Source organism: Solea solea, chromosome 21, assembly GCF_958295425.1.
Source record: "Solea solea chromosome 21, fSolSol10.1, whole genome shotgun sequence".
NCBI classification, from domain to species: Eukaryota; Metazoa; Chordata; class Actinopteri; order Pleuronectiformes; family Soleidae; genus Solea; species Solea solea.
The window spans coordinates 11,911,525-11,924,557 of NC_081154.1; the positions used below are offsets into that span (position 1 = coordinate 11,911,525).

A 13,033-nucleotide genomic window follows, 5' to 3' on the forward strand; every position below is an offset into this window, starting at 1 on the left:
TCTGCATGACTGTACTGAACAGAAGGGCCAACAGACAGACTTTCTCAAGCAAGAATCTTTGGCTTTTTTTAATATCAAACAAACACTAAATCACTGTACCAAAGTTAACTATGTGACTCGGGCCACGTTTAGATTAATATTATGTTGTAACCTGCTCTGAAAGCAACATCTAACACTAACATCGAAGCTGTTAATGTCTGGGGTGGTTTGAGATTCTAATCTTTTATTAAAAATGTTCATATTTCATTCGTAAAGCTGCAGAGGGTAATTATTGGGGATTTTTGTTGTTGTTCTTATTCTGCCTCTATTTGTGAGCAGAAACAATGTAACATTATTAGTAGCTGCATCTTTAGTCTGAAAAAAGTATGTGTGTATACAGCTGCAGCACAGGGGCAAGTTGTTGTTGCCTTTCACTGTCTTGACATACAAAAAAATCACTTCCTGTGTGCAGCAGGGGAATGCCGCCGGTTGACACCACTATATTGAGAAACACAGAGAGAATCAGGAGCTAATAGGCTTAATCAGGATTGAACTCATTTGACAACGTTTTTTAATGTAACAGACATTTGTTTAAGTTCTTAAGAAACTATTATGTTTCTAGCTGTTACTAGCTGTCCATTGCTCCCTCCTCAGATGTTTTTTGTTAATTTAGCGATGGCTTAGATTTTTCTCCTCAGTTTACATAATACTATAACACTTCAGTTGGTTTGAAGTTACCAGCAGTGCTGTTATTTTTATTTGATCTATTTTATCCCTTTTCCTTTGTTCACTTTCTTTTTGAAATAATGATTTTTTGCTAAAACAAAATTATACTTGGGTAAATTTGTGGCGTCCTTCAATGTTTGGTCTCCTATTGAGCCATGTCTGCGTTGCCTAAGGGAGGCCTTAACACAAACTGTTTTCTATTAACATCCATTGTAACCATGTGGTATTTCAGGAACTCAAACTGTTGAGATACTTGGAAAAGTTGATTTGACAGAAAAAAAAGGTGTGAAATGTGTCCCTCAGCCTACACATCCTTCCAAAAAACACTCGAGTTTACAACAGACAAAGAACAATGCTTGTCAATGACCTCACTTCTGCCTACATTAAGGACTGTAAATAAAGAACATCTGCTCTTGCTACACTGCTGTCAGTCTGCTGTCACACTGTGCGTGTGTGTGCGTGTGCCCAGGCTTCGTCTTACTACCTGTCCACGGGCTGTGACAGTGGATAAATAAGATTAGTTAACAGAGTGGCGAGGAGAGAAGGCGGCCAGCGTAGACGACGTGGCTGAGTGTGAAGAGATGAGCCGCTTATTAACAGCGGGCGAGCTCCTGATGGATGTAAGAGCTAAAGTAATCATCCAATCAATCACGTCTGAGCGCCGGGGCCTGGCTGGAGGGGAGCAAAAATAAATAACCACAGGGTGGACACTGGACAGTTCTTCCCTGCAGACTGACAGTTGCGTACACTCGCCTGTGACACAGATTACCAGGATGAAGCATGCATGGAGTACAAGTGTAAAACACACACTCAGAACACGCACACACACAGAGACATGAATGTCATGAGTGTGCGGGGTCAGGGGATTGTGGATGAGGTTTACTAAAATGTCAAATGAGTGTAGCAGCATCTTGTTTTATTATAAGTGGCCAGCATCATTAAGGAGCTCCTCTCAGGCCTAATTAAAACAACCTACCCTTTGATGTGGCGGAGGTGGCGGAGGTGTCGTGGGACTCGTCAAGTCTTGATTATCTAGCAGGTTGCCGTAATCAGCCGTGCTGCCTTTCAGAGGCAGCGGAGGAGGAGTTTCACCCTTGTCAGAGTGGCCCATCCCGTTCAGCTCCAGACCTGCACGGGGTTCATCAGCGCACATTCATCATCAAAATGTATTACTGTTTATTAAACAGCAGGTCTGCAATTTCAGTTCCGTCTTCCAAGACTAATTATGAGTTTATAGAAAAACAGAGCAAGGAGAATTAGTGACAATTACAATTTAAGAAAGACAAATGTCGGCACTTAAATGACAACTTCCCTGAGAAGATACAAAAGCCTAGTAAATGCATCTTAGGCAATCCAGATAATATCAGTGTGAGACAAAAGACTTCAAGCTTTCATATGCAACCGCTGTGTTGCCTCCAGTTTTCGGAGCTTGATCTACAGGACGTTTGCTGCACACTTTTTTTTTACACATTTTTCTTGAAAACCTCCAACTTTACAGACAAAAAATACTGATGTCGACAATAACCGGATGAAAGTAGTTCAGTCGCGTCATTAAACGCCTCTTTAAAATTGCCCTCTATGAGCCTGTGCGAGAGAAAGCAATACGTGTCACTTTTTAGCAGTGTCTGTATCACAATGCAAAGAAGTTGAATAAATCTCACGCAGTAATTGCAGGCTCTTTGCTTTAGTAATGAGCACCCTTAACGAGCAAGTTAACACACACAGCCATTATGTGTGATCCTGGTGTTAGCAGCCAGCACAGCCATAAAGAGACAGATTTAGAGGTAAATCTGTGGCGCTGACAGTTTTAATTTGCATGGTGAATTATAGAAGTGTAGATGTATAACACATACACTTGCACTATGTTTGAGATTTAAGTAAAGTATCCATGTACCGCAGTATGTGCTAACAGCAAGTACATTTACATATTTTGTTAGACTGAAAACTTTAAAAAAAAAACTTGTAAACACATTAATAAGAGTGAAAGTTGGACTAACACATCCAGATAATGTGGTTGGCATTTTTTGGACTGAAGAAGAGAGCAAGTTCATGCTGTTTTGATGTTAATATATTGGTAGAAAGACACAGAAAAGACGCTTGGTACCAACTAGCTGCCACCTAAAGTGACATAACAGGTCAACCGGAAACCGACGCTTGACTTTACGGTGCATGGCAGTAGTGAGCGCAAAGATTATAAACTTGTTCTTACTGGAAACAGCGTGCAGTGTACTAAAGGAGAGTTTGCTCCTGGGCGTGATGGGTGGGGGTCCTGGCGAGGCAGAGGAGTTGGAGGAAGAAGAAGGGGGCCCTGGGGACACCGAGAGGCGGCGGTCTCCCCCGATCTGGCTGAGAACTTGACTCCTTGGCCTCTGAGGCCGCAAGGGACTGATCTGTGTGAAGATATATAAAGAAAAAGCAGAGTAGATGTTATCACTGAGCACTCAATGAGAAACTATGTAAAGAGCCAATAAAAAACATCTAAAGTAACATTGTGGCAAATGGTTTGAGTGTAGAAATACAACAGAACAAGAAAATATTCACATTTACTTTCTGTATACTCATAGATATTTTGAGTTGCATATTTGTATTCTTAAGAACTTCCTGCTTCCTCCTTGCTTTATAATAGCTGGTGTTTGAATATGAAAACATACTGTACAGGTAGTAATGTAGTGAGGGCTTTTCCACACAAATAGAACAAATAGCTTTGTAACTGTTCAGGGTCAAAGCAAACAAACAGCACTGAAAACACACACTTTTATTAATTTTCAAAACAGATATTTGTATTAAGAGTGCAGAAGCAATTTCCTTTATTTTCCAGTGTTCCAGATGGTTCCTATCTCCTGCTACTGCTTGGTGACCACCAGAGACTCCAGGGTGCTTGTCCCCTTGACCCCTGAGGCAGGAAGCTCATATCACAAACCAGACGGCTCCACCACTGTCAGGGCCCTCACCAACCCCCCACCTTTGGATCTCATCTGTGTGCTTATCTTAATGCAGTTAGCCGGGGAACATTCCCACTGGGCATGCAGAACAGGGTGATACCTCTGCTATAATGGACACAGCGGGGTGAAGAGGACATGAGCAGCAGACAGAGGGGAGGGAGAAAAAGAGAACCAGTGAGAGAAGATGAGTAGTGAATGGTAGAAAGTTTGGGGGGGGAAATAAGAAAATAATGATAAATAAAAGACTTGAAATGAGTAAAGAATATGGCTATGGTCAGAGGTTCACTGGTTATCACAAACAATATAAATTTCACTGACTAGTGCTAAACAAAGAAAAGCTATTGGAAGGTCTATAATGGAAATGATGCAGGCTTTGGGAGCACATATGCTCAGCAAATTTGAGCTTGTGAACAAACAAGCAAGAAATTCAATAAGTGTGAAAAGTTTTTTGTTTTTTTTTATCATCACATCTAAATAAATCTGTGGTGTGTTTCTTTTAAATAGAAACAAATATCCATTAGATGCAAGTTCACACAACACTGATTAAGCCGATCACCCTCGTGACTCTCAGTGTGGTGGTGTTTAGATCTTACATCACACATTGACATTCCTACACCGCACACAGACAATTATTTATTTTATGTGAAGACAGACAACATTGCACTTGTCAAAGCGAGAAAGCTGCAAAGAGGTTGATCTCTGATAGAAAACACAAATTAGTGCCTATGTACAATGTTTCAGAAATGAATTCCACTGCTCAAAAAACCCAGTTATTCAGCTATTATTTGACAGGACAGATCCTTCTTACACTCTCCTGACCCTTGAGCTACGTATACACACAAACACTTCAGTCAAGTCTGATAGCTTTGCTTGACAGAGCCCATTATCAAACAGAGGTAGAGTAATAACACCAACAACAACACAAATCGCACTCTTTGCACATTGTAATTTGAACACCATTAAGAAATGAATATCATGATGCTGCCTGAGAGTGAGTACTAAGCTTCAAACTTACCACTAACACTACCACTATCTTCCTCCTTAATCCTAACCTCGATATATAAGCAATATTTAAGCAATAGAGCAGGACAGATAAAACAAGAAACGAAGCACATGAGAATAAAGAAGGATTCAGAAAAACAGACAGACAGACAGAGAGAAGATGGATTACTAATGGGTAGAGACAAAAAGAAAATACCGTCTCTGAGAGTATGACAGCCTCAGGTGGCGGCTGCAGTTGGATCTCCGTGGTCTTCATCTCCTTATCAAAGATCTCCTGGTGCTTACTGTTCCTCTTCTCCTTCTTTTTCTCTTTGCGCTCCCTTTCAGACTCGTCGCGGTCCAGCTTGTCCTGAGACTTAGTGTGCAGCTTCTTTGGCAGGAGAGGCTCCAGGGCAAAACTGGAGAAAAGCAGTTGTCAGTACTCCGCTGGCCGGGGATGCAAAACCTTCTCTGTATGTACTTATTTAACAATAGTAAAGACTTGGATATGGCCTCAAATTCTAATTCTAATTGATAGGAATAACTACAATAGCTAATAGTGTGTTTATATATACAGTATATCATGGAATTTAAAGTGGTATTTACTCTAATATAACAGATACACATTCTTCATGAAAACAATAAAAAACCTTACACATTCTGAGAAATTCTCTTCAAAATTAAACCAAAATGCAAATCTCTATACAGGTATTAGACCTGAGACTAGCCTACCAAATTACTGACAATAGCTCGAAAACATTTCTTAAACTTGACCAGGTTCTACTGTATTGTATGCCCTGAAGAATTGTGTTACCCATCTGAGCCTGGTCTGGACGGGGAGTTGTCAGAGGAAATGGAGTTGACCGAAGCCACGGACAGCGGCCGCTGGGAAGAGGGCATGGTGAAGGAACGCACCATGGAGTGTGGGCGAGACCCCCGCCGCTCATCAGCTGCCGGCTAACACAGCAGAGAAACATACAGGGAAGATTCATGTTAAAAGTCACTGTCTCTTTGAGGTCTAATGGTCACTCTCCTCTGCACCATAGTCCATAGTGAAAAATCTGCATTTTTAGCTTGAAGCGATATGGGAGCTGCTGATCTCCTGCTGCCTCATTTGTTAAGTTTGTGTCACTTAGGTAGATACAAACAAAAGATTACAAAAATAACATATTTTAACTAACTGATGGGGGCATCTGTGGATCTTAAAGACCTGTGTGCCATGATGTAATATCACACATTTTCTCTATGGCTTTTGGTGTGGGGAGTGAGTGAGTGGTTTACAATGTACCTCAAACTGCAGTTTCCAGGCAGAGAAAGGCTGTCTAAGTAAGAAACAGTGGCTACCAGAGTCACAAGATATCGTAGACTTAAACAAATGTAGTGTCAGTGTCTTATTCCAACATAGGCTGACATTTTAACTACTCAAACATGTTTTTGAGTTTCAAGGTTTTATAATAATGTAAGGATATTTGCAATTTAAATTTACACTTTATTTTACCGTTAGCAGCATTTTGCAACAGTACGTCTATATACAGCACGTCATAAGAGCCCACATTTCTTTTTACTTCATACTTCCATAAAAATAATCAATTATATTGTGAATAAGAATGTACATCTTTTCAAGGTCCAGGAATTATAGCTTATTCATTCAGTACATTCCCCTAGCTAGCTAGCTCACAATGCCCTTGTTACTCCCAAACTGTTAAGTCGTACACTTGGTGTTTGCCTGCTGCATATATCGAGACAAAGGGAGATTCAGTATGGGAGTTAACATGGACAGATTAAAAAGGACAGCAGTGTTTCTCTCAGCATATATACATTAAAGGTGACATCGAATGCTTGTATCACACATATATGTTAGTTATGGAGGTCTACTTACATATATTAACTTGTTTTCATGATTAAAAACCTCCTAATTGCTGCAAACGAGCCGATCAAAATATCTCCTCACTGACGCTCTCGTCAGCCGCGCTGTTTCAGACCAAACAGTTGCTGTGATTGGCCAGCCAACGAGAGCTTTCCTACTGTCCTGTGATTGGCCAGGTACCTGGAAGTGACGTAATAGATAGGCCAGCTCTCAGATACACAGCTCCCCCTCTGGCACGGTGGATGCTCTGCATCTCAGCAGCTACAACGAGAGTAGTTCTTCTTCTTCTGCGGTTGAATGTACGCAACCGGATGTGCCCGGACTAGTGCCCGCACCGGGAGGCGCTACGGTGGTGAGGATTTCTGATGACGACATCAAATTAAGGAAGTGTCGATCCGCTTCGCAGAGCCCAGGAAAACAATACAACACTATTTTCTCAGCAGTGGCTGAACTGTTTGTTCTGAAACTTTAGGGTTTCATAAACGAGGTAATGACGCAGATACACACACAAACGCAGCGTTAATTGGAGCTTCCGGTCTATGTCACCTTCAACAGACCTTCAAACGCAGCAAAATCATTCAGTGTCAGCAGCTTTAATGATGAGTCCTGCATTTAAAGAGTCTTTCAGAGTAAAGAAAGAACATTCATTAGGATAACCTTATTATCTGACCCTGGAAGGGGATGGATTTATTTTTTTTAATGTTTGAAAGGTCACCGTCCTCTCCCTTTCAATTGAGTGAAGAGTTCTATACTTCAGGCAAGGTGGGGGTAGGAAGTTTTTTTTTTTGTTTGGCCAAGCAAACAATTAGAGCTGTAATGAAGGACCGAGATGGCAGAGAGTCCTGTCCAGCAGTCTACTGTAAGATCTATGGAGGTTTTACTGAAAATGTAGAGAAAACTACAATGTAGAGATATGCAGCTTTAATAAATATCCTCATATGCCGACCATTCTTGTGTTAATAAAGTTGTTTCCGGTAAGCAGCAGTGACATTGCCCATAAGCATCTAAACTACTGTTTTGAAGCCTCTTGGTTGGTGATTTGAGGAGCAAGAGCCACAGTGAGGTTTTACAACCAGATGTTTCCTGCAGCCAGGCTCCGTTTGCATGACATCAGCTGTCAATCACACTGGTGTCCACTCATGTTCTGTGCTATATCTTCAATATTCCTCTATACGAGAACATAATTTATGGTAAATGGTTTGTATTTATATAGCACTTTTCAAGTCTTGATGACCACTCAGAGCCACGTTACATGACGGTTTTGCCATTCACTCATTCACTTACACTTTCATACAGATCACATCTATGTGCAGCGCTTTTCCTATCACTCATCTTTCATACGCATTCACAGGCTGCCATATTGCCGCCTGGACACATCGGCATGTAGACTAGCGGAGCAGGGAATCGAACCCACAACCCTTGAGTTGAAAGACGACCCCTAATTTAGAAATTTACAAAAACTGACACCAAGTTCTGTTAAAGAAGAATACCTGGAAATCAAGATTGAGACCATGAACTCCTCAGGAAAATGTTAACAAATGTTATAAATCAAGTGAGAAGGAGGCTCATTTCCCCATAGGTTTCCAATCAAATGAACTTTTAGCAACAAGCAGAGTCGCCCCCTAGTGGCTATTAAATATATTCTTATTTTCTGGTTGTCCTCAATCAGCAAACTGGAAGATGCCACTTTTTTATACACTGTCTCAGTTTAAAATGAAGTGATATGGACAGTTTAATATAGTTTAAAGAGGGAGCAGAGAAACAACACATGACTATCTCTTGGGTTGGTATACTTCTTATAAAGAACATTAGAGAATAACTATGAGATTTTCTTTTAAAGCAAGGTTATTTTTCATGGAAATGAAACGACATCAAAGATGAGTGCTTATTAATTGCACAAAGCTGCACAGCAGTTTTGATGGAACAGAAAAAGGTCATGAGCAGGTAAAAACTCTTACCAGGGACTTTGCGCCGTACTGTTTCTCCACCTTCTCCCGCAGCTGCTTGAAGCAGGCCTCCAGGCGGTCATGGAAAGGCCTCAGTGCCTCTGTGACCTTTTCTCCGTGAATGCGAACACCTTCAGCAAGGTGCGGGATCTAGCAGATCAAAACAGCAATGCAAAAAAACCTTTATACAGTATATACCCTTGGGACATGAGAGGTTAGCTGAACTGTGGTTCTTCTGTCATTGGAGGATTACGCCAGCACGTATATCCGATTTAATGCACATGACCTTCGGCCCCCTGGCAGTGCTTACTCAGCAGCAGCAGTGAATGTAAATCATGTCAAGTGTGGCCGTGTGCACAAGGAGGGAATATCAGAGATGATAGTAGATTATACAGAAGGCTGTTGCCATGACACCTCCTCCCCATCCCCCCCAAACCAACATCAACTCATCACAACACAAGAGAACACTGACAAAATACAGGTATGCACTGCATGTAGTGGATATTTTCCTCTTCACCTCTGATGCAGATAGCACTGCAATGCACCTTTTGGGCACATTGCTGCCTCTCACACTGTAAACAGCTGGTGATTAACAACATTTTAACAGGTGCATCTCAGGTAGAAAGAGAGAGAGAGAGCAGGAGAGAGGTGGCGAGAGTAAAACTGCTGAAAACCAGTAATTAGAAAACCCCAGTGCCACATTCTATGTCGGCAAGCTTTGCTGACTAATCGGACAAAAAGGCGAGCATCATCCCTTGGGGAGTGAGTGTTTCTCCTTTTGTTCCTGCTGGTTGAAATCTCAAGGTGGTGTTTTTGTGTTACACGCCATCTTTGGCTGTGGTCGTGTAGAGAAGAATTGCACAATAGCTTCACCAGAAACCGACAAATATGTTACAGTTAGGATTGGCAATAACAGACCTTTTCTTTAAAAAAAAAAAATGCATGAAACACTGTTGAAAGTGATAATAAAAAAGGAACACTTTTATGCTAAAATAATAATAAAAAAAACATTACAAATGGAATTCAATTCAACATTAATATTAATTCACCCGGGTCAAAGTAAGGCTTTTGCACAAACAAGGAAACACTGACGTGCAGAGTGCATCTTCATTCTAAGTACAGTTGCTTTTTTACGGCTAACAAATTCACCTCAGCTCTCAACAAATGGAACAAAGGCTCTGCTCAGAGTACAAAGAAGTGTGTGAAGTATGTGGACCAGTAACAAGAAGACTGTGTGTGTGTGTATGTGTGTGTTAAACTCTGACTCCCTCAAGCTTGTTTGCCTTTCTTCCTTTCCTCTGAGGGCAAACTGCCCCTCCACAGTATGTTCTATCAAAAACTGTCTTCACTCAGTCACCACAACACCAACTCACTGATGCAACCTTGTGTAATCATCACAAACGTTACATGTTTTATTAACAAAGGGGTTTCCATATGTGGAGGGCTTCATAACAGAGAGAAGTTTTCAGCCATGGCTACACTGACGCATTAGGGAGAAGCAAAGAGTGAGCAGCTTGAAAAGAGTCGGTGAACTTGTATCATAGCAGCAAAAATCCAGAATCTTTCTCTCACTGAATGTTTATTTACTGTGCTCCAAAAACACCAAAGCTTTGGTACAGAAAGATAAATGAGAGGAGGCTACAGACACCCCGCAAGGATTTCCTCTTGTATCAAGGAGCTCCATCATCACCACTGGGATCTCTTAGAGGAGAGAGGTGCAGAGAGGACTAGGCTGACAGAAAAAAAGGGTAGAAAGGGAAATGGTGAAAAGGAGGAGAAAGGAGGAATCAGAGGAGTCAGAAGGCCAAAAAATACAGGAAGAGAAAGAAAAGGTAGTGAGAGTGAAAGCTGAGGTAAGATTCAGTTCTCCCAGGATACCCACATCTTTTTATAGACCTTAGAATGATTGAGTGCGACTGAGTGGTGGCATGGCAACAGAAATCTGCTAGGTGGCTGCATGGAGATAAGCTCATTATGGAAGACACTTTGGCTCAAGGTTGCAAACACCAATACATACAGACATGCACGCATGCACATGTGCACATGCACACACTACCCCCTCCCCCCCTCTCTCAGTAGTTTAATTACTTGTTAAAACTTTTTCCAAAAAGTTTTATTCCTCATCAGCAGTCAAACAGAGACAACACATTGATGATTTGGGGATAACAGTAAGAGATATTACCTTGTGCAAGGCTGATGCTAAGTGCTTATAATTACACAATGGAGACCTGCAGCTGCATTTATAAAATCCTGCATGGTTTGCAGTTTCCATTCTCAAGCTAATCTTACAAAGTTGAACAGTGCATGCTGCAAAAAATAGTATACACAGGGAAACATTATTTTTTTTTATAGGAAAAACTAGCAGTTGGAATACCAGATGCCTAAAAAAAGAGTGTGATATACTGAGGTACTCACCAGGAAGGCAAGGCCATAGCTTTGCTTTACGTTAACAATAGAGATGATTATTGATTAACTTTATAACATACAAACAATGTCCAGATAAAGACACTTTAACCACATTTTACATAAAACTAAATTGATCGCAAACCAATTCAGACAAGCCTAGTCTGTGCAAGTTAAAAACATACAAAATAAACCAGAGGGTGCGAAACTGAAGCTGCCGAGCCAGAAATGTTCTCAGTCGATGGATCAACTTGGATAAAAGTTGGTAAGGCACAAATAAAGTGCTTGTGTTCTAATGTGCATGTTTTTACCATGGACAAAGCCTTAAAAGAAAAGCACCCAGTAAGATACATGGAGAACACAGTAACAAAAACAAACGGATGATCAAGATTTTTCTGTATATCCAAAATACACAAACGCAGGTGTCACATGATATCACCTTCCCCTGGTCATATTTCCATGCACATCACAGCATTACAACTTACTACCTGAGTTTTAAGCCACCCTCTGGAGACTTGCAGTGATGACAAATGAAGCCGCGACCCCATTATAAATGGGCAAATGTCAATGCTATCAGCTGAGAAGAAGTATGAAAGAAATGGCAATGCAGCGTCTCCGTCACACTGACTCTGAAATGTTTGGTGGTAAGACTATGATGACACCTTTCATTAAGATCTTTGAGACGTTCCCAGACAGATGAGAGCTGGACAGACTATTAATCAAGACCGACTCTTTGGAGACAAAAAACAAACAAAAAAAGGGACATATGTTGTTGATGCCCTGGTGAAAACAGATGCCACAGGTTTGTGACTGAATTAAGATTACCTTAACAACTTACTATAAACTGGATAACACTGCTGGGAGAAGTTTATGACACATTTAAGGAACTGTGTTTGCTACTTTGAATGAGAAAAACCTGAGAAAATACCTAGTTTATATTTGTCAGGGAGTCTTTTAAAAATACTTAATTTCCTGATTTCCAGCTGCTCATTTCCTCTGTAATTAGTCGACGAGGACAATGTGCATTTCAGAATAACAGCTCACGCTCGCTCATTCCTCCTTGTTTAATTTGGAGCAGTCTCATCCTCATTTGTCTCATTTAGACAAATTCAAGATGGGTGATAAGCGAGCATGCCGGCTCTGGCAGGGAGACAACTGACGGCGTTTCAAATCAACAACTCCGCTTTACTCATCTCTTTTAAAATGTCGCCGCGTGTACGTTTGCTGTGGGTGCTGTAAACACATTTCTGCCTTATTCATGACGTTTGTCTGTGATGATGATGATGATGATGATGCTGCAATGATCACACCAAACAACTTCAGTGTCAAATGAAAGAGACAGACTGCCACAATTTCAAAGACTTATTTAAGGGAATGTGAGGGACATTTTTAATTTGACACAGCTGCCAGGACAAAGTTATTATCCTCATACTGGTAGGACTGGTGTGTGTAACAGAGCTGCTGCTAATTAGCACTGGGGATTGTGGGTGGATGAGCATTTCAACACTTCACTAGTGTGAATTTTAGCACTAGTTTTTCTCCAGATGAAATGACTTCTAAATCAAAACAAATATTTTTTTTTTTTAAAAAGTCTGTTTTGCATTTACATTCTTATTCAGTGTTTTTCCTTCAAGATGAATATAAAAATAACTGATAGAATATACACTCCAACTGTGTCAGATATAATGTATTTATGAGATTCGCTTCTCTCCCACAGTGATGAAGTACTGACACATTTATTTTTAGGGTACCTTCACCTGCTTTGTCAACTACTCCAGTCAGGTTGTGCCTACATTTTGCAACATTGACACAAAGATAATCTTGAAGGATCAACTAATAGGAAAATGGGTTATTTTATGACAGTAATCATAAAAAACAGATGACGCTGGCGTCTCAAGCACTGAGACATACTTCTGTCATGAATCACTTTGTCTTAAAAGGACAAAGCGTTTCACAAACTTTTCAGACTTGAGTTCCACCAGAGATATGGAACGCAAACATCCCCTATTTTTAAGCAACAAAGAAAGAAACCACGGTTGCAAATTCAATTAACCTCCTGGCAAGTAGCAATAGGAAGCAGGCAGAAAAAACAACTGTATATCTTCTAGACTTCAAGGTGAGCCACAAGACAAAAATAATGACTTCCATAACATCACAAGGCATTTTTTTCTTACCTTACAATAATAGCT

The 13,033-nt window shown here is 40.7% G+C and overlaps 1 protein-coding gene across 2 annotated transcripts in view; it reads right to left on the minus strand.

The window, feature by feature from the left end:
- dock1 (dedicator of cytokinesis 1) overlaps window positions 1-13,033 on the minus strand; it is a 170,564-nt gene that overhangs the window by 1,142 nt on the left and 156,389 nt on the right. For both annotated transcript variants that reach the window (XM_058620599.1, XM_058620598.1), the window contains exons 47-51: window positions 8,454-8,591; window positions 5,443-5,585; window positions 4,846-5,047; window positions 2,915-3,095; window positions 1,682-1,833 (exon numbers count right to left, since the gene is read on the minus strand). In XM_058620599.1, the coding sequence (XP_058476582.1) occupies window positions 1,682-1,833; window positions 2,915-3,095; window positions 4,846-5,047; window positions 5,443-5,585; window positions 8,454-8,591 (816 nt within the window). The remainder of the gene's footprint in view (window positions 1-1,681; window positions 1,834-2,914; window positions 3,096-4,845; window positions 5,048-5,442; window positions 5,586-8,453; window positions 8,592-13,033) is intronic.